This window comes from Clytia hemisphaerica, unplaced genomic scaffold, assembly GCF_902728285.1.
Source record: "Clytia hemisphaerica strain Z4C2 unplaced genomic scaffold, Clytia hemisphaerica genome assembly, whole genome shotgun sequence".
NCBI lineage: Eukaryota > Metazoa > Cnidaria > Hydrozoa > Leptothecata > Clytiidae > Clytia > Clytia hemisphaerica.
The window spans coordinates 610647-638308 of NW_027104374.1; the positions used below are offsets into that span (position 1 = coordinate 610647).

At 36.2% G+C, this 27662-nt stretch overlaps 2 protein-coding genes and 1 long non-coding RNA gene across 3 annotated transcripts; 2 read left to right on the forward strand and 1 right to left on the reverse strand.

The window, feature by feature from the left end:
* Positions 1-1246: 1246 nt before the first annotated feature.
* On the reverse strand, positions 1247-15720 carry LOC136818745 (protein cornichon homolog 1-like). The gene is made up of 5 exons (XM_067074983.1): positions 15584-15720; positions 5435-5503; positions 5083-5195; positions 3657-3800; positions 1247-1537 (listed from the first exon to the last, which is right to left on the reverse strand). The coding sequence occupies exons 1-5, from the start codon at positions 15656-15658 to the stop codon at positions 1513-1515; spliced, it is 426 nt and encodes a 141-aa protein (XP_066931084.1). The 5' UTR covers positions 15659-15720; the 3' UTR covers positions 1247-1512.
* A 129-nt stretch (positions 15721-15849) lies between these two features.
* LOC136818792 (uncharacterized) lies at positions 15850-16896 on the forward strand. The gene is made up of 2 exons (XR_010848360.1): positions 15850-15966; positions 16158-16896. It is a non-coding gene; the product is annotated as an uncharacterized lncRNA (long non-coding RNA).
* Positions 16897-19955: 3059 nt separating this feature from the next.
* Positions 19956-26878, forward strand: LOC136818791 (uncharacterized). Its single transcript, XM_067075028.1, has 2 exons — positions 19956-26534; positions 26754-26878. The coding sequence occupies exon 1, from the start codon at positions 19969-19971 to the stop codon at positions 25963-25965; it is 5997 nt and encodes a 1998-aa protein (XP_066931129.1). The 5' UTR covers positions 19956-19968; the 3' UTR covers positions 25966-26534; positions 26754-26878.
* The last annotated feature ends 784 nt before the right edge of the window (positions 26879-27662 follow it).

The following is a 27662-nucleotide window of genomic DNA, read 5'->3' on the forward strand; positions in this document are numbered from 1 at the left end:
TTGGTTCTTTGACCAAAAGCTGGGTCCTTCTTCTTACTTTGTATTGTTTGATTGCGAAGATCACATTAAACGTTATAAAACTTCTCAGATATTTGAAAATTTATCACAGAAATTCCAAAATCAGATATCTTTCGGGAAAAAATTTACCATGTGGGAAAAGATAAACCTCCTGGGCAATTATTAAGTAAACTGGGTATTGTAAGTAAAACCTTAGAAGAAAAAGATGACCATCCTGTAAGTAAAATCGATCACAATAAATATTTAGAATAATCTTTCTCTCTCTTATTTGCAAACACTTGTATCATGCCTGAAGCATGCACTCTATTTCTAATATTTTGACGTCATGATTAAAAGTTTTGCACAATTTCCACTTTCATTAAAATATACATTTAAAAGTATCGAGTCGAGTTTTATTGAGATGAAAAGTAAAAAGTAGACAAAGATTTTACCATGTTTATCGATTAATCAATCCCTCAGAAAAAATAATCAGATAACAAAAAGTATTACCAACTATAAATAACCAACCCTAAAATCTAATCCACTCGAAACACTCTTAAACGATGCTCTTAAGTAAAAATCATTAGCACCTGCATTTCTGCAACTTTATACTTTTCATAACTTTTTCCATGACTAATACATTCACGCATTCCATCAGATGCATCTTTTTTCTCATCAATCAATCACATATCGGAAAAATAACTTGCGAAATTAATATCCTAGTAAACACCGGAGTCGATACTTTTTCTCTTTACTACTTTTACCTTATTTGGCAATAAAAGTTCAGGTCTCGTCATCATAAAGTTTTGGGAGACGAGTTGGAATATCCTGCTGAGCAAAATTACACTCATTTTGACCACAAATTATTCAGATAAAGGAAAAAAGCAAAATATTGGCCTGTAACTTAGATTGTTTTTTTGTCATATAGAGATAAAGAGCAAAATACTAAATCAATTAAGCCCAATAGGAAAGGAAAGTATTAGCTAATGTATCCGATTTTACTAAAGGAGAAAATGCAAATAGGAAAATATCATAAAAATTCAATTTTTAATATTTTTAAGCCTTTTTAAATTGCTGTAAATTATATGAGCCAACCAGCAAGCACTAAGTTTTTATACGTCCATCAAGTTTGAATAAATTGTATTAAAAGTATTTAGTCATTGTTGTCCATAAATTTCAAGCCGCTATTATGATCTCATTTGAGGTAGGGGGGGGACCTAACTTGATCAAAAATGTCAACATCAAAATATTTTTGTTAAAAATTCGCTGTCTTTGACAAGAAGAAATTTTATTTAGGAAAAAAAAGGAAATAGAGGAAAAACTAAACAATAAAAAAATTCAATATTACACAATAAACCTAACTAATATTATTACATGGTTGACCTCCCTTAGGTAACCTGGAGGTGAGAAAGTCTGAATCCTCTTCATAAATATAAGTATTAGTTGACTGTCACGTTGGTCGAAATGTTTTCTTCATGTTTCGATGGAACTGGTTTTGCAGCATACGAGAATCCGTTACGAAAGTAGAGCATATAACATGCTAAAAATAAAACAAAGCATTAACTTTTCATTGTAAACACAGTATCAGTGAAGGAAAAAGATGGAAGAAGGATACCATCAGACTATTGATGAAAAAGTATTGTAACATTCTCATCCCTGCAAGTGGAAAATAGAACAAAAAAGTAAACTGAAAAAGTAAAATATCAAATGTAAAAGAAGCAGAAAAGTTCGCTTGCTTTAAATGAAATCTCTTAGGCGAGGCCAATTTAATTTGTTGTTTTACGGGCCAAGCTACCCAAAAAAGAAGTTCGGTCGGACGGCCGGCAAAAAAATAAAAATAAAAGTAGAATTAAACCTATAAAATCTCCTAAAAAATGCAGCAAAAACTACTACATCTTGGCAAAAATGTAAAATAGAAAATAAAAAGACATAAAAAGGTCGAATTCATGGATAAAATGAAAAATTGAACATAAAATTCTCAAAACCTTGGAAAAACAACAAAATTTTGAAAATTTGGCAGTCTGTAAAGCAATGAAAATAAAAATTTATTACCAAAATCAATTTTATTTTCATTTCGATTTTCGGATTTTCTGAATAAACAACTAATCAAATTGGTCTCGCCTTATTGCCATTTAGATAAAAACTTCCAATATGCTCAGACATATTATGCAGAAAATCAATTTTCTCGTTCTTCAAGCTGGTTTAGCGTAAAATTAGACGATTATTTTTTTCTTTTCATTGAATATCAAAAGAAACTTTTGACATTTGAACGTCAAATCAACTTTTTGACATTTAGTAGGGGGAAATTTGTAAAATCGCTCGAATTTTTTAGTCAAAGCATAGGGTGAAAAATTAATGAAAATTTTAGCTTGAGAAAACGGAGACCTGTTGTATATTTTTGGAAAGCTCTCAAAAAATTAAGATTAATGACATATTGCGAGTATAGGTGATTTCAGTACATAACTCAAGATATTGAGCTTCCGAAAGCGCAAAAACTGGACAAAACAGCTGTTTCTGGCTGAAAAACACTGAAAAACACGTTTTTAAGGATTAATATCTCGAGTTAGGTAAAGAAATCACCTATACTCGCAATATATCACTAATCTTAATTTTTTGAGACCTTTCCAAAAATATACTTATATACTCATATTCTCAAGCCAAAATTTTCATTAATTTTTCACCCTATGATTTTTGCTTGAGACCGTCGTATTTGTCCGAAAATCACACCAAAGTGTCCGAAAAAAAATTGGCACCCAAGTTATTTTGATTCCCTACCCCTTAGCTTTCCGAAAATGTATAACAAATGCTTTGACTAAAAAAATCGAGCGACCTTAAAAAAACGAACAAATTTCCCACTGGAGTCGTTTATAATGCGTGTAATACTAATAATAATAATACAGAATTTAGTTTGTATAAACCACTGGATGAATCCGGTGTTCCAGCCTTATAGATACCCCGCTAGCTACGCAGAAACTTGCGTAGCGAAAAAACAATTTATCAAGCAATAACAAACTCTCAAAACAAAATCAACTCAAATGAAAAACTTTCAATACACAAGTCCACACATATTCTTTTTTCTCAAGAATTATTTTGAGCAGGAAAAAATTATAATTGCAAATATTGACACTTTTCTTTTGTTTGGAATTAGTGCACAAAGGTTTCTAGACGACTAAAATTGTTCCCTTTATTACTTTTTGCTTTATTTCTACTATGTATGAATTAGTCGTCTAGCTTGCTAGACTAATACTATTTTCGAGTGTAGCAAATTACATGTGTTCCATGGTCTATTTGTTCATGGCCTATAATAGGTGCACGGGTTTGTCGAAAATTAGATTGGTTGATTAGTTTATAGATCTCATTGTTCAGTAAAGTTAGTGGGTCCATAAAATTATGCTCTACACACTTTTTTTTAAGAATATCTTCTTTAAGAATATCAGGGTAAAAATTGGCCAAATCGTTAGAATACCCTAAAAATACCCTCGAGGCAGAAATGTAATTTTAATCAAATTGATCATTTCTCGTGTTTGTCTGAAAGTCAAGTCTCTAAAAAGTAAGAATAAATCAAAAAACAATTTAACCCGTGCATTGAAGGAAACTTAAGAAACAAAACAAAACAGTGATGATGAACACAAGGCGAAAAAACAGGGTGAAGAACATACCGGTACAAATAGATGAAGAAGGAGATGAGGAAAAAGGCCAATTTGACCCATCCCTCGCGTTGACAACGATTCAATTCGGATGAATTCATGACTTGAGTAGGATCATAAACACCCACGTTACTCATCACTGGTCTCGTCATGTACCTAAGAGAACGAGAGAAAAGATAAGAGAAAATAATTACCTCTTTGTGTAACAAGCTAAATGCCGAATAGACCTACCTGATGATGAAAGTTAGATAGCAATGCGAGGACGAGGAGAAAAATGAAAAAAATCAGTCAGAAAATATAGTGTTTAGCGAAAATGCATAACGCAATAAATTCATCATTGATTGTTGATAGGGGGAGAGGGAAGGGTTGTAGGGAAAAAATAAATAGAAAGTTCTGGTCGCAAAAATCAATGTTGATGGTGAGCATTGTTATGTTTAATGTTTTTGTGTGAAAAACATAGAAATATAAGGAAAAAAATCCAATGAAAATCTGCAAAAACGGCGATTTCCGGCATCTTCAACCGGAAAAATGTTTTTCTCAAAAATCGAACTCTGCCATGTTTTGAGCATTGCGAATACGCATCTTTCTGCAAAAAAACTGATGATGAAAATTCGAGAAAAAGTCAATAAACCGGTTTTCCGGAATATTTCCGGTATTTTCGGCCGGAAAAAATGTTTTTCGAAAATCAGGCTCCGTCACATTTTAGGTATTGTCATTTTGCATCAGTGTGCAAAATTTCATAAAAAAATATAAAGTGCAGCTCGAGAAATTCAAGAGATACTGCCTTTCCGGCGAAAATAGGTTGTTCCGGCGATTTATAAATAGTTCCGGCTTCAAAAATCAATTTTATTGAAAATTGAAACATGCTTGATGGTGGGCATTGCTAATAATAATGTTTTTGAATGGAAAAACAACCAATTATAAGGAAAAAGTCCAATGAAAACCCAGAAAAACGGCGATCTCCGGCATTTTCGGCCGGAAATTTTGGCCATGTTTTGGGCATTGTTAAAAATACGCATCTTTGTGCTAAAAATCAGAAAAAACTAATGAGCCAATCTCGAGAAAAGCTGGTAACAGACGAGCGGACGAACGAACGAACGAACGGACGGACAGACGGACGGACGGACAACGGTTAATTCATAGGACCTCCACCGGGGTACCCGGAGGTAGGTCCAAAAAAGAGGAGAAAGGGTGAAAATAGCAGAAGCAGAAAACTGATTCATTGATTGTTATTTTCAATCTAGAAACAGGAGCAATGATGGAAAATGATTTACTTCAAAGTAGTAATACTTTCATCTGCTGCTTCGAAACTCGAATAAAGAAAAACTCGAAATGCAATGAAATACTGTTTTTGAAATCTGTCAGTACTGATTTACGGTAGAGGGACTGTCTGTCATAAAAATTAAACCCCGGATAAAAGAGTGATTTGCAGACTTACCTATGTACGTGGTACGCCAATAACGGAAGATTCAACAAAAACATGACCCAAAATCCACCAAACAAGAACATGACACAAAGAAAGGCGTGAATTCCATACTCTGGCAACACCAACTAAGAATGAGAAATAATAGATCTTATCGGAGATTTTGTTTGAGTTTTCAGGTGGAAAAGAGGATGATTTGCGAAATATAATCCGAGCAAAAATTTCATATTCTCAATTCGCACAATCTAGTCCAGGTGAAAGTTAATGCTGTAACAATAATTTTGAAACTTAAAAAAAGGCCGAAAATAGTATGATCTTTTATCATTTGAAGGAAAAGATTAATAATCTTTTTTTGATTGATACCTACCGGGTTTAAAGAATTACATAAGTCTATTGGATTTTTGTAGTCTGTGCGCAAGTCATCAAATGCAATCACCTGAAAATAAAGAAAATTCAAATAAAAAATGCTGCTTTTTTCCAGTAAGACCTATAAGGATAGACATCTAAAATCGAATTATTGATTGAAACTCTTTTCTTTGCAGGCTTGCCTTGTCCACTTTAATTCAGGGAATGAGTAAAGTTATAATTTCATACTCATAATTTCATGCCATACAGGATGGCAATCTTCAGTAAAATAGCAACAGGGTGCTCGTCCATAGTTACAGGGGTTTGTGTAAAAAAGCCAGACATAGTAAATTTTGATTAAACAAATAAAAATTGAAACTTTTCAATGTTTCACTTTTTTGCACAAACTCTTCAAAATGAAAATATTTAAGATTTTTAAAGTTCTTCTTTTATTCAATGATTTTTTTACAGCACTTTGTTGACAATCTAATTTTCACATCAAAATCACGCTTTCTTCAGAAGTTTGAAGATTAGAACAAGCTTACGCCTTAGGATCACGGATTGAAACAAATAAAAGAGGCGGATTCTGGAGCTGCCCGTCGTGTAAGGCACTGAGAGGCCATAAACACCAAAAAGAAGGGCCGTATGAAATGTGGCAATCTCATTGGTGGAAATTTGATAAACAGTCTGCAAAGGAGGGTCGGGAAGCAATCAGTAGACCATAGTGGAAATGGTGCACAGTATGCCGAATACTGCGCCATATACAGACTTGATCAATCAAACTTTTCGAAACAATGGAACAATCGAACTACAGTACTCCATCAAACGATTAAAGTTCGATTATGGAATCAGATGTTTCAAAGAATTGTGAGTGTTTGATCAAGTTTGATTATTGAATTGTGGTTCGATCGATTTGATAACCCATTTTTGTTCAACAAGTTCCTGCCCATCACATGATATCAGCTTCTGTTTTCAAAGCCAAATTGGGATTTAAACCCGGAAATGACTTCCGATAACGGGTTAACCCCCGATTGATGATTTTTTGAAATTTTGACATGGAAAAAGTCAGTTTTTTTGAAACAACTTTTTCAAATTTAATGTATGGTAGCTCAAAATTCAAGTTAGAGCATCCTCTATACGATAAAGAAAGAATGAACAAAAAATTTAAATCATGAAGCTCACAATTTCTTGACAAACCTGTATACTTTATTTGGTGCACCCGGTAGTTCCCCCTAAATATCAAAAGTTTTTTAAGCAGCCCCCAGTCCTATACCTAGTATAAAATATTTGTTGATTTAATATTGTTTTTAGGAAAATCACATTTCTATTTCTTTTGTCATTCTCAAAATTTTAACGGTTTTTGGAGTGGCTTTGGAGAAAAAATAGAGGCAATTAGAGATATTTTCAACATAACATAATATTGGTTATAATACTATATGGTTAATTCAAGATAATAGACAAGGGAAAACAAACAGAATCAACAGACTGTAAAATGAAAGGTTTTTGGATAAAAAATGTAGTGATATAAAGAAAAATAATTAGAAGAAATAGTCAGCCCCCAGCCTTACCATTGAAATTCCAGCCCCCCCAAAACATATCAGGCCCTCTCAAATATTTGGCTGTATTTTAGCTGTCAATGCTAATCAAAAGTAAACCCCTGTTTTGTGAAATTTTTGATGTCATGCACTATTTTGCTCATATAATAAACCAGCTGCGCTGGAAGCTCCGGCTTAAGAGATTAAAAGATGTGAAAGATGAGCTTGTTGAGTTAGTTGTGTTAGAACGTTGCCCGCAAACTACTAATCAGAACAGATCAGAAAGCAAAGAAATAATTCTATTGCAGAGCGAGTATGAAAAATAATCTTAACAAATAAATAAACCAGCTGGAAGTTTAGCTCTTCTAAATGATTACACATGCACTTTCTTGCCTAAAGAACCATCCCCACCCCCCACCCACTCATCCTCGACTAACAAGTTCAAAATTGGAGCTAAAGGAGATAAACATTTAGAAGTGAATATTTTCAAGTTCTTATAAATTTATTTTTTTCTAAACTTGCCAATAGCGAAGCCATGATGCGCCGTTGATTTGATTGTCCGGATAAAATTTTGACCCGGCTTGAACAGCCAGAGGCTGAACGTGTAACAATCGTTTGTGGTGATATTCATAATATCCATTGGGAAATTCCCTAACTGCAATTGCGCACATCTAGTTTCTTCTCTTCAATCTTATCACACAAAACGTTCATAAAACGGAAAAGTAGTTTGAGCAAAGAAATATAAGAGTATTATATTTCTTATATTTCTTTGGTTTGAGCTTCTATTTTGATGAAACAGACACCCAGATCATGCTCAAAACTGCTTGTTTGTGTATATTCTTTATATACTCATGGTTCTTGCAGAAAGTGTTTTTGAGAAAGCCATGGATAAAAGAGCAAATAAATGGTTTTGAGGAAAAGTTTGAAGAAAAAATAAGACAATGTGTAATATTAAATACTTTACACACTTCAGTTTCATTTAAAACATAGTAAAAAAATTTTGATAATTTATTCTTGCAACCATTTTTCATGGGAATTCTTTGTAGCGAATTAATTGGCTGACAATCAAGCAAATACTTTTCATGTTAAGTACTCTTAGGTTCCAAATAAACAGGCCCCCCTGCTTGTTAATTTTTCAAAAATTTTCCAACCCCCCCGGACCTTATTAGGACCCCCCGTTTATTAATCTCGAAGAATATTTTCAGCTGTCAAAGAGAAGGTCCCTTATTTTGCTCTAAATAGCGTGATTTTAGCTTATTTTTACCTTATTTTTGGGTTTCAGAAGTACAATTTCCAACCCCCCGGCAATTAGGTCCCCCCCGTTTATTAAAATCTAGAAAATTTTTCAACCCCCCCGTTTATTCGAACCCCCCGTTTATTCGGAACCTAAGAGTATGTTTATATACATTATAAAACCAGAAATGAATAATATTTTGAAAAAAGTGATCAAGTTAAAAAATAAAGGAGATTGTTTATATAATACATACAAGGGAATACAATATTCTTAAGATGGAAAAATAAAAGATTGCCAAAAAGTGGAGTACACCATGAGCACTGATACTGTCTAATGTATTTATGTGCAAATAGACAAGAAATTCTAGCTCTCGTTCAGAAATTAGATGAATCTCATAAAAGAGTATTTTTTACATTCAAAGTAAAAAGTTTGATGTTTTTAAGAATTAAAGGTACTAACAGTAATCATCAACAATCTGTGTAGGAAAGCACTTTTTCAACTTTTTCAATTGTATGGAATGTTGTTTATAATTCTTTTGGTAGAGATTGTTGTTATATATCATTTGATAAATTCTGCATTCAATCGTACTCTCTTATGCTTACTTGTAGGGGGTGTAAGATGCAGGGGCAGTACTCTCAGAGAAAATACATAAAATGGGGGGTCATTATTAACTGATTTTGGGGTGATTTTCCCCCTAAAAAAACAAGGAAAATGAAGGTTTTGGCACTTTATCAGGAAAATTTCATAAATTGGAGGTAATTACAAAATGCTAATTGGGTGATTTTTACCAAAAAATTGCAAAATGACCCCCTAAAATTAAGCACAAGAGGGTAATTTTTTGCAGAGGTCGCCAATGTCTCTTTTTGTACATACCATATTTTCATATGATCACGTAAATGTAATCTTAGTTTCATTTTGCAAGTATAAAGTGGTATGAACTCTCTCTTCTCATGACATGACGAAACCAAAAATATTTCCTCGCATCACATTATCTTGAAGCATGCATGAAGGTTCACCTTTCAGGAAATTTCATTCTTCAACCAAATTCAATCAAATTGCTAAAATGTTGTTCCCTAACCTTTCTTCCAGTCTCTGTTATAAAACAAATTTTGTTTGGTTTTTCTATAATAGTTTTCAAAAATAAAGCTAGCTAGCTTTTTTCCATACAATGTGAAATTCATCAATGTCCAATGATGGGAGAATAATCTTTCGAAACATAGCCAAACGCAAATCTCGTGATCCATAAACAGCTAGGTAGATTTTTATCCCATGATATTCCCAATGCCCGATGATGGGAGAAGAGCCAAACGTAAATCTCGTGATTATTCAAGCCTCAACAATAAACTTCCAAATATTCACCAATTGTCTTTCCCATAAAAAATTCCAAAATTCATTTATCAAGCAAAATTGATTTAAGTTTTGTTTTTGTTGGTATAAATGCTTCTCCTCTAAAGATAAACCAAAACAAAAATATTTCCTCAGAATGAAAGTCGTCTTTTCTTTTTCTGTTGTCACTCTTCACCACATCAAACAAAAGCAGATGAAAATTCCATCACACAGCACAGTCACAGAGTCTTTGTGAGAATCATACATTGATCGATATTGTTGTGTAATTCTCTCAAATTTATTGATTAAATTGAACCAAAAATGTCCTCAAAAAGATTAGTCATTGCCTGATTATTACCACTTTTCAATTCCTTTCTTTAAAACACTGCATTGACAGCTTGCAAAGAAATGAGGCCGTTTGCCGTACGAATGGCTACCCTTCAAATCATTTCAATATTTTGCCGGCGACGACATGCGACTGAAAGTTATTTTTGTAGGAAAACTTTCACGCTCAAAACCAGGCTCGGTCTCGTATTTTCGAGAAATTTCCTTGAACCACCTCAAATTTGCCATTTCACTGGATGCATTTTCTGAACCAGGTTCAAAATTAAAGATTTTCCTAGCACAGAAACAGCTAGATATTTAATCCCGCAAAAAAATCATAAAAAAGATTTTCTTTACAGCGCGGGAAAGCTAGCTACGCCGTACACACATAACCTAAAGATTTTTTAGCGCGGAAAAAGGTAAGTCTGTCGCGCGCACCATGGAAACGCACGTCGCATACAACCCCTGGTAAAATAATAGAGATAAACGAGAAGAAAAATCAGTTCCGATCAGAAAACTAGATTTCACTCGAATTCCTTTCTTTGTATTTTTTATTTACTAAAAGGGTTGGGGTGGTTCAGCTGAACCATTTGAACCCCCTCAGATCCGCCGCTGAATTGAGCAATTTCCATAGCCTGGAGAGCATTTCAAAGTTCCACTGTTGAAAAATTGCTGAATATCGAAATAGGGAGTTTCTCTAAGTAACAAATTGACCACGCCCTTTTTTGGATTTTTTTTCCAAATTCTTAATCCTTATAGCATTAGTCAGTAAATTTTTATTGACGTTTTTCGAATCCTGATTTTGAATCCCGAATACCGAATCCCAAATACCAAAATCCAGCGAATCTACGATACAAAGAGTATATTGAATATTATTAACAACGTAGTGGTCTAAAGAAACGACTATTCTTTTTTAGAATCAACCTTACAATCTAGTTTTTATAAATATAAAAACTAGATTGCTGACATGTGGAAAGGAATGTCGGCGTGACTGATCCTTTTGTTTCGATAATAACATCAAAGCGGGAACTAATTTTCTTCTCGTTTCTTTCTTTCCTTTTTCTTTCTCATAACTTCAAGCTTTCCCTCAGACTCTCCCAAGCGTGGTTAGCTCAAATGGTTAGAGCGTGTGTCTCATATGTATGGGTTTCCCAGTTCGATCCCTCTGGGTGTCAAATTTTCCAATTCTTGATTTTGTTTTCGTGCTCATCACTTTAATTTTGAATCACATTTCATGGGAGTGAAGAGATATCGACGCGTTATGTAATGTTAATTGCTATTAGTAATTACGCGTTCAATTCGAATCTATGATCTGTTCCCTCTGATACCCTTATAACAACCGTATTTTATAAGCACTGAATACTGAAATTCAAATGACGACCACGCAAGAAAGATAAGAAAACGATTGGATCAAGTGTCAAACATTTTGACCCGGAAATCAATTATCATGCTCGCTCACTCGCTGGCTGAAAATGAGAGTGAAAGTGAAAGTGAAAGTAGTGAAACTGAAACTGTCAGTCACCAAACGCAGGCGCAAACGCCTATACCCGTTCTTCTATGTATCAGCCTTGAATAATCGCTTGTGGTAAAAAAAAGATTGAAGAAAAAAAAAACTTAAAAAAGTTCTTATTAAGTGATGCTATCATAGCTTATCTAAACCTTACACAGAGAGCGGAGGTAGTATATATATGCTAGTTACTTGTTTGATTGACCTTCATTTTAATAGAAAGAGAATTAAAATAAGAAATTTGAAGAATTGAAAAAATTGACACCCGGAGGGAGGGATCGAACTCAGAAACTCATGCTTACGATGCCCTAACCACTTAACCACGCATGGGAGAGTCTGAGGGAAAGCTCGAAGTTATGAGAAAGAAAAAGGAAAGAAAGAAACGAGAAGAAAATTTGTTCCCGCTTTGATGTTATTATCGAAACAAAAGGATCATTCACGCCGACATTCCTTCTCACGCGTCAGCAATCTAGTTTTTATAAACATAAAAACTAGATTGTAAGATTGATTCTAAAAAAGAATAGTCGTTTCTTTAGACCACTACGTTTAACTTATTTACTTAAGTATTTTCGAGCGCAAATTTAAATATATATGGTTAAATAAAAAACAAACGATAACAGTTCTGTTGATTCCTCAAACCCCCGGGAAAAGTTTTTTTGCTGACTTAGCTTTTTTACAAATCTCGGAAAAGAACTCCCATAGGAATTCCGATACCTAACCCGATTGGTTAATTTCGGAACGGCTTCAAGAAAGTCATAATGTCAGATAATTTTAAAAGTTTCTGAGGAAAATGTGTGTAATTTATCGATGTTGATGGCTTGTTGATTCTTTAAAGAAAAAAGATAACAGGTATAGCTTTTTCTAATCCTGGAATATCAAGGAACTTCAGTGCCGTGGAGATGTTACAAGATGGCAGGAGGTTTTTGTACCGAAATCTTTAAAAAAAATGGAACTTCAAAATGGAATATCTAAAAAACTACTAAAGGTTGAAAGATAAGTGACCCTTCATTTTTTTTCTGAGGATAAGGGCTTTTCATTTAACTTGGCCGCCCTACCTTAACCAATAAAGGTTTGCTTGTGAAAGTTTCATGACAACCCATGGTTGCACCCTTGAGATCTTGGGACCTGTTGTGGGTGGATTCAATACTTTCTATCTTTTTGTTTGCTTTGCATTGCAATTTGCTAATCGCGAGTGACCTGGCCTTGATATCGCTTCGCAACTTTTATACATATATACATAGTTTTAGAATTTTGTGAGGTGAAGTATTTTTTGTTTTTTCTAAAATTATGAGCTTGAATTCCGAGCGAGGCTAATAAAACCTGATTTTGATCAGATAAAAAGTTCTACTATCAGTATAGACTTAAACTCGTATATCAAGATTACGGGATTTCGAGTACGGGCCGATTTTACTTTCGTTTTGAGTGGTTTCATTTTCGATTTCAAGCCAACATCTTAGCAACGGGGTGCTCGCCCATAGTTAAAGGGGGTTGTGCAAAAAACTAAACATAGAAAATTTTCCAAATCCCCCATTTCGAATAATGCAATGAAAAATGAAACTTTTCTATATTTCACTTTTTTGCACCTATTCTACAAAATGAAAATATTTCAAGATTTTAAGTTCTTCTTTTATTCCATGATTTTTTACGGCAGTCTGTTGACAATCAAGCTCTCGCATCAAATTCCCGCTTTCTTCAGTAGAAGATGAGAAAAAACCTAAGCCTAAGGATCACGGATTGAAACAAATATATGAAGGGTGGGATTTTACAGCCGCCCGTCGTGCAAGGCACTGAAAGGCCACAGGTGCCAAAAAGAAGGGCCGTTTGAAATGCGGCAGCCTCATTGGTGGAGATTTTATAAACATCTGGAAAGGAGCGCTGAGAAGCAATCAGCAGAAGAGACCACTTTCGTTTTTGTTGCAGATTTCTATAATGTTCTAAAAACTTCTCTCAGGGATTACTTGTCAATGTACATGTGCACATGTGTTGTGTCAACTTATCAGCATTGTATTGTTGTAAAAGAAAAGATAAAAGAGGTAAGACTAGCCTAGTTTCTAATCCTGATATAGGAGTTTAAGTTTAGAATGACCATCAGTCAGCACCTTTAGCCAAATTAGGAACATTTTTCTTACTTTTACTAGTATTCCTAATTAGGAAGAAAAAAATTCCTAATTAGGAAGAAATATTTAAAAGTTTTAAAATATCTCTGAAACGAACTACATTCCCAAATTGCAAGTATGACCAATAGATTTGGTATACCAAATATGATAACTGTGCAAAAAATTGAAAAATTTCTTACGGGGATGGTGGAATTATTAACGCCCCAAAAAAATAATTCCAAATTAGCCGTTTTTATTATGACGAAGAAAAACAGAAAGTGTTTTATAAATAAATGTCAATTTTATACCGGGAGAAGTGAAGTTTTTTCTAGGGATTATAGCTCGGTCCCCCGAGCAAGTCAAGAGCTCAATCTTTTTTTCCCACCTAAATGGAATGGTAAGAATCTTATGATGAAGTATATACTTTTTTTTTAAAGTGCGATTTTTTCTATTTTTGGAGGAGAAAATCTAGGTATTTGCTTCATATTCCTAATCAGTTACATCAATATGCCTTCTTACCTGTCTTTAAAAATATAAATAAAAGTAATCACGAAAAAGGATGCGAAAAAAAAAGACATAAGTGTGAGAACAGAGTAATCAAACTCGTTAGAAAAAGTACCATTAGAAGTCATAAAAAATCAACCTGAATAAATGCAATCGAAATTCCAGAGAACTTCATAATTCCCCAAACAACATTACATTACTATGTCAAACTCCCATTACATAAATTTTACAATTACTTCAGAGTAGACTACGCTCGCCACCGAAGAGGTTTATTTGGAAAGGGTAATTACATTTTATTGTTCGCTTCTTTTTTAAAGATTGGCCAGGTTGGAAAAGTATGAATTTCTTTGTACATATTTTACCTACCCCAAATATTTAGGAGGCTGAGTTTTAAACGAATCGTCAAGTTGAAATGAATGATAAATGTATCAAGGTCTGTTTTATTTACCCCCTGGTGACTTAACAAAAGAGACTTAACTCGATGTTACAATCCAATTATTGAAAGTTTGTCTCTGCCTTTTTATAATGAGCGAGACATACGTTCTCTGATTACGCAATTTTCATATTGACATTTTTGAGGCATTTTGATGTAACTGCTAATTAGGAATTTTTTTCTTCCTAATTAGGAATACTAGTAAAAGTAAGAAAAATATTCCTAATTTGGCTAAAGGTACTGACTGACTATACTGCTGTTAGGGAGGTCGGGCCTTACGCATGCGGCAGTAACAAAACATAGATTTTCGAAAAAAAATATTCAAGCTTACATACCTCAAAGAAGGAAACCTCTTTTAACATAAGTATTTTTTCCAAATGTAGAGAATTTATTCAGCTTTCTTTTGTAGAAAAAATCAGCACATCATGTCTTCATTTTCCTTCAAAATTTGAAAATCAGTACTCGTGGGTGAGTTTTTTCAAACTTCTTGTTTGCTGCACGGCAAAATTTTTTATCCGGGGGTTCTAAAATCCAAAGCGCTAGCCACCCGAAACAGCTATCGACCTGAAATTATTTGCATCGTTCCCCGCAATAGTTTAGCTTTTGAGACGTACCACGTTCGTTGGTTGGAGCAACGTATATTTTTCAGGAAGTCAAATTATGTACTTAAAATGCGTTTTTTTCATTGAAAAAATCAAATTTTTTTATCGAACGTGAATTTTTTAGAAAGAACAATGTTTTTTCTTTCCAAATGTGAAAAAAGTAAGAATCAAGCTGTTTCCGTTGGCAAGCGCTAAGGGAAAGATTATGGTGTAATTACCCCCGTTTCAACTACATCTACGGAAAATAAAACTCACACCAAACCTCTCGCACGGAATTTTTCATAAAACACTTTCGCTTTTGGTGCCGTAATGAAGGTACAAAATGGCTGGCTATGCGTGCACGAAAATGCTTTAAAATTTTGAACTTCAAAATGGAATATCTTTGGAGCTTTAAAGAATTGGAAGGTAAATGACCCCTCATTTTTCTTCTGATGGTTATGGCTTTCCATTAAACTTGGTTTGGTATTCTGCAAGTAAGTTTGAAATTTCCTCTGACTACTCTACTTACTGCTGTTACTTCCGCACACTAAAACTGTCAAGCATTAATTGCAAAGTAGGGGAAACTTTTCTAAAGACTTGAAGAAAGATAAATAAGAATAAAGATACTTACGTTCCATATCACCATGAAAATTAGACCAATTGAAATGAGAAGAGCTAGGATGAAGCAAAGGACTTCAAAAGACATCTTTAGGAACTTTTGGTGCAACGCGTCCTTTTGTCAGCCACAAAACAAATCAGCTGGAAAGTGCACACGCTACAATCCGTTTCGCCGACAAAACTAGCCTGAAAATAAATTTATGCAGCTAAGTTAGATTTGAATCACGGGCTAGATAGAATTTGTTTTGACTTGAAAAGGGTGCTTGTTAGCATAGCCCCATTGTCAAAATGTCGTCGTCCAAAGTAGCTGTAGTTTTGGTCGCTGGAGGGGCTTTAACTGTTGGATTTCATTTTTTGATGCAGTCCATTTCACCTTCGAAAGATGATATGATCAGAGTAAGTATATTTTTTTACATCTTAGCCCTAAGAAGTCCGAGAATCATTTTGCAGTCTTTGCATTTTGACGAGTTTCTATCTATTATATGTATGTATGTTGAGTTGCATAACTTTCCAATAATAATTTTTATAGCTATATATATAACTGTTTTAAACCACTTTAACCCTACTATATGTATTTTCTTTTACAGAGACTCCCGCCTGACAAGGTTACACCAGAAGCTCTATCAAAGATTGAGAAGCGCAATCAACTGATATTTGATTCTTTGAAAGAAACTATGAACTCTGATGAGCCTGTTTGGAAATTACAAGCCAAAGTTCAAGAGATGCAGAAGAAAATGCCCCGAGAACGTTAGGAATTGATTAAGCTAAATTGAAATGGTGTTGTAGAGTGCAAAAAATGGTTTGAATCTTACCATTGCAATACTCCTTTTTTTATAAGAACAATGAGACTCAAAATCGCCAAAAATAAGAAGAATTTAAGTACAATGCTTGTTGATGAGCCTGAAATTACATGTTTTTTTTTTATAAGCAAGTGTACGCCCCTTGGTCAGGCTCGTGTATGCTTAAGTTCTCAAAGCATCCAAGCATAGTTTATGCTTATTATATGCTTAAGAATTATGCTCTATGATTCACCCCGAGCAAAGTTTTTTAATGAAATTTCAGAAATTTTGTAAAAAATTTGTTCAGATTTTGGGAGCAGTGGAATGTAGCTAGCCGTGGAATGTCTTATTTTTTACTTGATCTCTACCAAACCAGTTAAAAACGAAACAAAAACATAAAAATTACCACTTGAAAAATATTTTAGGCTGACATATATGCTCATGTTATGCTTAGGAATTCTGCAAATCTGAGCCTTCATATGCTTATAAGCGTTATGCTTATAAAAAAAAAAACATGTACTCAATTTCAAGCAATTTAGGGGTTAAAGTAGTAAAAACTGTGTATAACGCCTAAAATACCTTAGTTACACCCTGTAAATAAAAGAATATGATTAGAACTATTAAGAGACTCAAAGTGCCAAAAAAAATAAGAACAGGCTCAGCAAAATTTTACTGGTTCTTATAAAAAAAAGTGTACGAGCCGAAAAGGCAATTCACAACTTATATTTTTCAGATTCTAAAACTATTTTTTACTGCTGTCATTGTAACGAATATCAAAGGCTTAAAGGCATTCAAGTCTTTCTCAAAAGTGAAAGACCATGATCTAACGATAAAGATTTTTTCTTTTGGTTCAAAAGTTATGTCTCAAAACTTTTTTAAACACCGCTGATTTCAAATCTATGCTCAAAATTTTGGTCCCTATCTTAATTCACAATTCAAAATATCAGACCAGATATGAATAAAGAACAAAACATTTTCGTGTTGCCTTTTTTTATTTTGATAGATAAAATACGATAGAAATATATTGTTTTGAAATATTATTACAATAAATTTTATTGGCATCTATGTAAATAAATATCAATAGAAGTGTATGTAAATATATAACTAAGTTTGATAAAGGTAAACCTAGCATCTAAATGGTAGTTATCGATATTTATTTTAAAGGACATTTTTAAATCATAGCCAAATAAACGTCCCCCCTGCTAGTTAATTTTTCGATTTTTTCCAAATACAAAAGGAAAAAAATCCAATGAAAATCTGCAAAAACGGTAATTTCCGGCATATTTCCGTCATTTTCGGCCGGAAAAAAATTACCCTCGAAATTGGACAAATCATACTGACAGCCCTGGGTCACAGACCCACTGGGACCTCAGCCCCGCTGATAATTTGGCAAAAATTTGGCCACCGCTGGGAAAATACCCTTGGGAAACTGACTTTGATTTCATCCACATTCGAAATTCAATGTTAAAAAATTACACCCCAAAACCATCCCCATTGGATATTTTTAACCTTGAAACAATAGAATATCTATCCCAATTGGAATATTGGCTTCTTCTTAATGTATCTTGCCTATTAGATTAGGGAAGTGCTAGAACCTGTATCTTGTAAGTGTGGAAGTCATTTGATTGAAAGCAAAGCTGTATGCTGTTTCCAAAACATGCGTTGCACATGCCTAAAGAATCAGGTGGAATGTTCTTTAAAGTGTAGATGCCATAATTGTGGAAACAAAAAACCATCCGAAAAGCCAAAAGCAAAAAGAAGAAAGCGCACACCTATGTCACTGACATCAACACTTGCCGGTACTACATCTTATGAATATGGGTTCTACATAGGAGAAAGCTTTAGCAACACAAAGCTGCCATCCTTGCTTCATTTTTTTCTGGAAGCTCTTATATTTCATCTTAGTCGACAAATGAAAACAGATTTTGATGATTTGGATAGAAATTTTGCTTCAGCGATGCTATGGGGTGAATATTTCAAAATTAAAGAACAGCTGTGCACCGCCGTGGAAGTTGACTCGAGAATAATGGAATTGGATAAGAATTCCTACGAGTATCTTTTCTTCTCGTTTGAAGAAATTTGAAAATTTAAAAGCGCTTCTGTTAAGGCATAAACCTTAGTTTTAATCCATTTTTGGTCAATCAAACACTCTCACCTTTTTCAGTGTGCAGCCATTTTGTTTGTTTTTGTTTGGTCTGCATTTTATTCCACTTTTCCCACCATTCTGGTTATTCTGCATTTTTCTGTGTTTGATAAGCATTTGGTCAGTATTTTATTCATTAATTTTATGTCAATTTGATATGCATTTCCTTTTGTTATAATTTATTTCAATTTTTCTCATAATTTATTTTGGTCTGTAAATTAGACTTTTTGATCTGCCTATAAATGCCACATCATCACTCAGACCTCACTTCAACAGAGACTTCAAGGAGTGAAGACCTCCTCTGACATGATGTCAACTCAAATCAAATGAAATCAATCAATAGTCTCTTTAGTTACTCACATATACAAGCACATTCAATTTTCATTTTCACACAGTTGGTGTTAGTCTTGACACACCCTGTGTTCTGCTGCCTGCTTACAGCATTCTACCTCAGGCCAGCTGGTGAGTTTTTTGTTTCTTTTCTCTGTCTCTATTTGTGGCACCTAAGTTAAGTTAAGTTAGATTTTCTTTTACATTATATTAGTACTTCAATCATTCATTTATACATTTGCTGTTTTCTACTTCTACTTTTGTTCTCATAGACTTACATCCTTTTGTACCTAAGTTAGATTATTTTATTTTCATTCATTAGACTTAGTATTTTTCAATTTTTATTTTCAGTTTGAACACTACATTACTACACATCAATAAATTAATACACTGAACAGTGTTACAAACACGGCGTTATTGTTTATTCAATCTCATCCTGACGCTACATTCAAACAGAACCGTTCAATCAACATCACTGCTGTTTGTGGGCGCGGTCAATGAACACGAGGAAGAAAGATCGTATTGACTATCGCATCCTTGCATCAACCGGAGAAAAGGTTATCGCTCATCCGTCGTCCGACACTTCAACTCGTCCGTCGTCCGACACTTCAATTCATCCGTCGTCCGACACTTTAATTCGTCCGTTGTCCGACACTTCAATTCATCCGTCGTCCGACACTTTAATTCGTCCGTTGTCCGACACCTCAACTCATCCGTCGTCCGACACTTCAATTCATCCGTCGTCCGACACTTCAATTCGTCCGTCGTCCGACACCTCAATTCGTCCGTCATCCGACACCTCAATTTGTCCGTCGTCCGACACCTCAATTCGTCCGTCGTCCGACACCTCAATTCGTCCGTCGTCCGACACCTCAATTCGTCCGTCGTCCGACACTTCAATTCATCCGTCGTCCGACACTTCAATTCATCCGTCGTCCGACACCTCAATTCGTCCGTCGTCCGACACCTCAACTCGTCCGTCGTCCGACACTTCAATTCATCAGTCGTCCGACACTTCAATTCATCCGTCGTCCGACACTTCAATCCGTCCGTCGTCCGACACTTCAATTCGTCCGTCGTCCGACACCTCAATTCGTCCGTCGTCCGACACCTCAATTCATCTCGTCCGACACTTCAATTCGCTCAATGGCAGAGACAGAAATCAAAATCATTTTGTTCTCAGCCTCAGGTCTTGAGGATCAGATACTTGACATCATCCAAGACTATGCACCAGATGACATCAAAGAGTCGCCAGAACTCATCAAATCGTGTGCTACCAAAATTGAGACACTTCGTAACCAGTTCAGAGAGAAACATAGAGAACTTCGTTTTCATCTTCAAGATCAAGATGGTGTTTATGAGCAAAGTTATAGTAAACAATTGACATTAATTACATCAAAAGTCAGTGAATATGTGAAATGTCTCACAAAATATAACATCGCCATTTCTGCTACATCTCAAGCCACACAAGAGCACAAGTCAGAGTTTGCCATAGACGATCTCACTCAGTCAATGAAGCACTTGAAGACCACCATCACGTTCATTGCTGGAAAGTGCACCAATGAAGACCTCAAGCAACGTAAGAAAGATCTATCGTCCGTCAGCACAGAATTCAACAGTTTATCTCTAAAGATGAAGGAACTCCTCGATCTCAACATCAAACCAGACAAGTTTGCCAGCCTGAAGAAGGATTACGACATGTTGTTAGAGCTTCGATTGTCATACCAGAGCAGTCTTCAAGAGGAAATCAAAACCAGAGAACTTGATAAACTTGATAACTTTAAAAAGAGTCAGCTCAATATCAAATTGCCTACGTTCACAGGCTATGACTCGCACATTGACATTTACACCTTCAACTCGGAGTTCAATAAACTGTTCTCAGACATTCCAAAATCGTACCAGTCTGACTTACTGAAAAACAATCATCTCGGAAAACATGCCCTGGAGCTTGTCAAGAACGTGACCGACATCCAAGATATCTGGACAAGACTCAAAGATGCGTTTGGTGACAGACGTCTGCTCCTTTCCAACAAGCTGTCCAAACTCAATTCCATTGACTTGAAGCACAAGGACTCCATCAAAATCACTGAATCGTTAAGCAAGGTCATCAACGTCATGCGGGACTTAATGCATCTAGCATCCGACCACAACATCGAGAACGAGTTATACTATGGTGACGCCCTAACCCACCTGTCGAACAAACTTGGTCAAAGTCGAATGATGAGATGGCTGACATTGACCTGCGAAAGTCCAAGAGAGGGAAAATACAAATGGAAACAGATGATTGAATTTCTGGAGAAAGAAATCAAGGTACAGCAACAAGTCACTGTCATCCAGTCGAATACCAAGACATCCAACTCAACCAATGACAAGGAGAAAGACAAGAGGAAGTCTGGTTCGTCAACTTACTATGGCTCGTCAGATGGAAAACCCCAACACCAACAACACCAAGAGCCAATATGCTTCATCTGTGGCGCAACCAATCATATCAAATCCAATGGTCCGAGAGGTACAAAGTTAATTCAGTATTTCTCATGCAAGAAGTTTGTCGACATGACAACCAGCCAACGTTTCAAGTTCCTCCAAGACAATGGACTCTGTTATCAATGCCTTTATCCCGGAGCACAAATGGATAGAGGCAAACACGCCGAAGGAAAATGTCAACGAGACTTTATCTGCAAGAATCCGGCTCACAACTCCGAAATCACGAAGAAACATGTACTGGTATGTGACGATCACAAGTTTGACCAGACCAACAAAGACGTGCTCGAACACTATAAGAGCCGATGCATCAGAAGACTCCCAGTCCCTACGTATTCCAAGGATATAAAGATCTTCCACACTTCATTCAAATCAAGCCATTCAACTCCAACAGACGACTCCAACAGTGCTATCTTCATGCTGCAGTCCATCCAAATCAACAAACGAACGTACACCATCTTTTACGACTCTGGCTGCAGCGATTTTATCAGTCGCTTCGAGGCAGTCAGGCATCTTGGATCCAACGCAATCAAGCAATTCTCTGGGGACATCTCAATGGGTGGTGTTGGTGGATCAGTCAATATCACATCTCACGGAGTATACACCATCTCCATTCCTCTCAGCCACGGAGTTAATGCCATGATGACTGGACCTTGCATGGATCGCATAACCGAGACTTTTCCAAGCTACCCACTCCAAGGAAGGGTCTACGAGGACATCAAGACTCAATACTTGAAAGAAGGTAATAAACTTCAATTTCTTCCTTCCGTTCCTAAATCCATTGGAGGAGACGTCGATTTTATGGTGGGCATCAGATATCAGCGATACTTCCCAGAACCCATCTTCCAACTTCCATCTGGACTGACGATATACCGATCTCAATTCATCAACGCAGACGGTTCCACTGGTGTCATCGGAGGACCTCATGAGGTCTTCAACAATGTTGGCTCAAGTCACCTCTCCACACACTTCATCTCCAATCAATTGGCTCTCTTTCGAAATGGCTATCAAGTCAACCCAGATGTGCGCATGCTCGGATATTCTGCAACCATCGGTGACGTCACTAGCAACAACACACTTGACGAAGACGATGATGTTGATGTTCAGAAGCTCATCACATTCAATGAAGCGGAACGTGCTGGCAGCGAATGGTCATTTCGCTGTGTTAATTGTAGAGGATGTGAGACGTGTCGCAACCAACCAAACGAAATCATGAGCATCAAGGAGGAAACAGAGCAGCAGATCATAAATGATTCCGTCACAGTCGATGTACAAAATCACCAATCAATTGCCACCCTCCCACTGATGGCTGACCCAACACACCGTTTGCAACCAAATCGACATATCGCACTGAAGGTCTACAACCAACAAGTTCATCGCCTCGCAAAGAACACCAAAGATAGAGAAGACATCCTCCATTCGGAACAAAAACTTCAGAAGCTTGGATATGTAGATTACGTCAAAAATCTATCAACAGAATCTCAACAAATCCTCAAAGAATCACCTTACCAGAATTTCATACCATGGCGTGCCGTTTGGAAGGAGAGTTCGGTGTCAACGCCATGCAGAGTGGTATTCGACGCCTCAATGCCCACCGACACAGGATTCTCTCTGAATGACATCTTGGCAAAAGGACGCAACAGTATGAATCGATTGGTTGATATATTTGTGCGGTGGAGGTGCCACTCTGTGGTATTCCACACTGATGTACAAAAAATGTATAACTCCATCAAATTGGACCAATGTCACTGGGGACTCCAACGATATCTCTGGCAAGACTCACTGGACCCTTCACAGCCCCCAGAAGAGAAGGTCATAAAAACACTCATTTATGGAATCAAGTCAAGCGGCAACCAAGCGGAGAGAGGATTGCGAGAGACAGCCCGAATCCTCAAGGACCGATATCCTACCGTCCACAAGATTGTTTCCGAAGATGTGTACGTGGACGATTGTTTGTCAGGTTCATCAGGCATGACAGAAGTCCAATCAATAGCAGACGATCTAGAAGTTGCTGTCAATCACGGTGGCTTCGGCCTCAAAGGCTTCACATTTTCATCAAGACCTCCTCAAGAGTCTCTATCTGCTGATGGTCAATCGGTTGGAGTGGCTGGACTCAAGTGGTTTCCACTCAAAGATCAAATCTCTCTCGATGTGCAAGAACTCAACTTCGCCAAAAAATCACGAGGTCGCAAACCAACACTTGTATCTACGGTACCTGAGAACCTAACTCGACGACAATGCGTGGCCAAGGTAGCTGAACTCTACGACATCACTGGTTTAATCACACCGATTGTTGCCACCATGAAACTAGATCTTCACGACCTTGTCACTCGGAAATTGGATTGGGATGATGCTCTTCCCGATAACATCCGGACCATTTGGCTTGACCATTTCGATATGATGAATGAAATCAAACAAATCAAGTATCAAAGAGCCGTTGTACCAGAAGATGCTGCAAGTTTGGACATTCAGACGCTTGACTTTGGGGATGCAAGCAAAAGCCTCATTTGTGTCGCTATATATGTTCGATTCAAGAAGAAGGATGGATCATTCTCCTGTCAATTCATCTTTGGTAGATCCAAACTCATTTCAGATGAATACACTCAACCACGTGCAGAGCTATATGCAGCGATGATCAATGCACACTCTGGTCATACAATCAAACAAGCCCTGAAGGATAAACACAAGTCGAGCATCAAATTTACAGATTCTCAGATCAGTCTCTATTGGATTTGTAACCTTCACCTGAATTTAAAGCAATGGACAAGAAACAGAGTATCTGAAGTCCACAGATTTACAGACACATCCCAATGGAAATATGTCAGATCAGAGGACATGATTGCAGACTTGGGCACTAGAAGATGCACAGCCATCCAAGATGTCGACCAACATTCAAAGTGGATCAACGGATATGAATGGATGAGAAGCAACCCTTCGGACTTCCCAGCCAAGACTACTACTGACATCTCACTGACAGCGCAAGAGAAACAACATCTTAAGAAAGAGTCAAGAGAAGAAGTACACAAGGAAGGTATCGAATGCTACATATCCTCAACCAAGTCAATGATTCCAGAAGCCGTTTCAAATCACTACAAATACTCAAATTATTTGATCGACCCCAATTGGAGAAATTTCAACCATGTAATCAGAGTGATGGCTTACGTACTTAAATTCATCAATAGCTTCAAAAAATTTCACAAACCAAATCCCTCAGCTTCTACCAAGGAAAGACACCTACTCCTAAATGATGCGGATATTGAACGAGCCAAATCCTACTACTTCAAAAAGGCAACCTCTGAAGTCAAACAATTCACCAACAAAACGAAGTACAACAAAATATCTGAAGAAAAGGATGGAATCCTTTTTTATACTGGAAGAATCCTCCCAACCGATCAGATCACCGCTATTGGAAAAGCTACCGCCATCATGAAGGACCTAACTGCGTTAACCTTCTGTGTGCCAATTATCGACAAAAATTCACCTTTGGCATATTCAATTGTACAAGAAGTTCACTGGAATCATCCTACAGCAATCCATTCTGGCATCGAAACCACTTGGCGCTATGTGCTTCAAACCTGCTACATACTTGAAGGAAGATCACTCGTAAAACAAGTTCGCTCCTCTTGTCCTCGATGTCGTTATCTATTAAAAAGGAAATTCCAAGTCATAATGGGACCACTCTCAGAAGACAACCTAAAGATTGCCCCTGCCTTCTTTGTCGCCCAGACTGATCTTGCTGGACCATTTCAGTCCTATTCAGAACATCACAAGCGCACCACTGTGAAGATCTGGCTACTCGTTTTCTGCTGCGCTACAACCACAGCTGTCAAAATCAAAGTCATGGACAGCTACAACACAACGTCATTTCTGCAAGCATTTACACGACTAGCCTGTGAGGTTGGTTACCCGAAAAAGCTTCTCGTTGATGAAGGAAGTCAGCTCGTAAAGGGTTGTGAAACAATGCAACTTAACTTCGTCGACCTACAACAACACCTTCATTCAAAAATGAATATCGATTTTGAGACATGTCCTGTTGGTGGACATAATGTCAACGGACGTGTAGAAAGAAAGATTCAGGAGATCAAGAAGTCGATCGATAAAACTGCCGGAAATCAACGTTTGTCCATTCTTCATTGGGAGACACTGGCATCAACAATCTCGAACTCAATCAACAATCTGCCATTGGCCGTTGGCAACTTCAAGGAGTTCGAGATGTCAGATCTGATCACCCCGAACCGCCTACTCCTCGGCCGCAACAACGACCGCTCACCGTCAGAGCCCTTAACAGTCACAAATGACACCGACAAGATTCTACGAACCAACAAAAAGATCTTTGACTCGTGGTTTGAATGTTGGCTCACTTCACACGTACCAGCATTAATGGATCAGCCAAAGTGGTTCAAAAACGACAATGACATCAAGCCAGGAGACATCGTTCTTTTCACCAAGCAGGAGTCGAGCCTATCCGCAAACTATCAATTTGGAATCGTTAAGAGCATCAATAAAGGACGTGACGGAAAGATTCGGGATGTTATTGTGCAGTATCAAAATTCAACCGAGAAAGTCAAACGTGAGACCCATCGATCAGTTCGCTCGTTGGTTTTGATACGTGGTGTGGATGAAATAGATTTGATGAAACAATTGGATAACTCAAAAAATTAAAATTTTCTAATATATCAAAAAAAAAAAAAAAAAAAAAATCTTATTTTTCATTCTGTTGGGGGAGTGTTAAGGCATAAACCTTAGTTTTAATCCATTTTTGGTCAATCAAACACTCTCACCTTTTTCAGTGTGCAGCCATTTTGTTTGTTTTTGTTTGGTCTGCATTTTATTTCACTTTTCCCACCATTTTGGTTATTCTGCATTTTTCTGTGTTTGATAAGCATTTGGTCAGTATTTTATTCATTAATTTTATGTCAATTTGATATGCATTTCCTTTTGTTATAATTTATTTCAATTTTTCTCATAATTTATTTTGGTCTGTAAATTAGACTTTTTGATCTGCCTATAAATGCCACATCATCACTCAGACCTCACTTCAACAGAGACTTCAAGGAGTGAAGACCTCCTCTGACATGATGTCAACTCAAATCAAATGAAATCAATCAATAGTCTCTTTAGTTACTCACATATACAAGCACATTCAATTTTCATTTTCACACAGTTGGTGTTAGTCTTGACACACCCTGTGTTCTGCTGCCTGCTTACAGCATTCTACCTCAGGCCAGCTGGTGAGTTTTTTGTTTCTTTTCTCTGTCTCTATTTGTGGCACCTAAGTTAAGTTAAGTTAGATTTTCTTTTACATTATATTAGTACTTCAATCATTCATTTATACATTTGCTGTTTTCTACTTCTACTTTTGTTCTCATAGACTTACATCCTTTTGTACCTAAGTTAGATTATTTTATTTTCATTCATTAGACTTAGTATTTTTCAATTTTTATTTTCAGTTTGAACACTACATTACTACACATCAATAAATTAATACACTGAACAGTGTTACAAACACGGCGTTATTGTTTATTCAATCTCATCCTGACGCTACAGCTTCAGCCTGAAGAGGGAGATATACCGCTATAAAAGCTACCTTAAGTGGGTAAATTTTTGTGTGTACTTTTTTCTCACGAATCACCCCTTTTTGAATTAATTTCTTTCGTTTTCCTAGGGTAATATGGGAATATGGGGAGAAAGGGAATACGGGAATATGGGGAATTAGAAAAATATATAAAAAAGATTATCTCCTTAATCTAATAGGAGGCAAGATACATGGAGAACTAGCCGGAATATCAATAGGAATTTTATCCCCACTGAGGAAAATATTCCACCGGGGCTGTGAGACAGGGGGTGTATACTGCAAGTGATGCTTATTGTATAAAGGGATAAAAAATTCGTAGAGCTAGAAAAATAATGACACTTATCTTTACCATTTTATCATTGAAATTGACACTTTTTAATAAAAATTTTGATGGTATTATAAAATACAATGGTTCTAAGGTCAATTTAATCAAGAATTTGTTCATACTCAATACAGTATGATGCACGAAATATAAATGGATATGAATTGACGGTGGAAATGGCTTTTCATGCTCTCAGCGCACGTGTTTAAGGGAAATGAGCATATGACAGGTATTATATGTATTATACGTAGGCAAATTTCTAAGCTGTATTTTTTGATTGAATGAATATTTAAAAAATATTTTTTCGCATTTATGACGTTCTAAGATTGAAGAGTTTCTGATACAAAAAAGAAGGTCATAGCATTATTCTACAAGAAGTTGATTTTCATTTTTCATCTTCGTTTTTCCATTTTTAAAATTTTTCCGGATTATCTTTTTAACGAGCACAAAACCGCTAATTAA

Coding starts and splice junctions, on each gene's coding strand:
- LOC136818745 (XM_067074983.1), bottom strand. CDS start 15,658: ATGTCTTTTGAAGTCCTTTGCTTCATCCTAGCTCTTCTCATTTCAATT. Junction 3,801..5,082: donor TTGGCGTACCACGTACATAG/GTAAGTCTGCAA, acceptor TCGTTCTCTTAG/GTACATGACGAGACCAGTGA. Junction 1,538..3,656: donor TTCTTCATCTATTTGTACCG/GTATGTTCTTCA, acceptor TTTTATTTTTAG/CATGTTATATGCTCTACTTT.
- LOC136818791 (XM_067075028.1), top strand. CDS start 19,969: ATGGCAGAGACAGAAATCAAAATCATTTTGTTCTCAGCCTCAGGTCTT.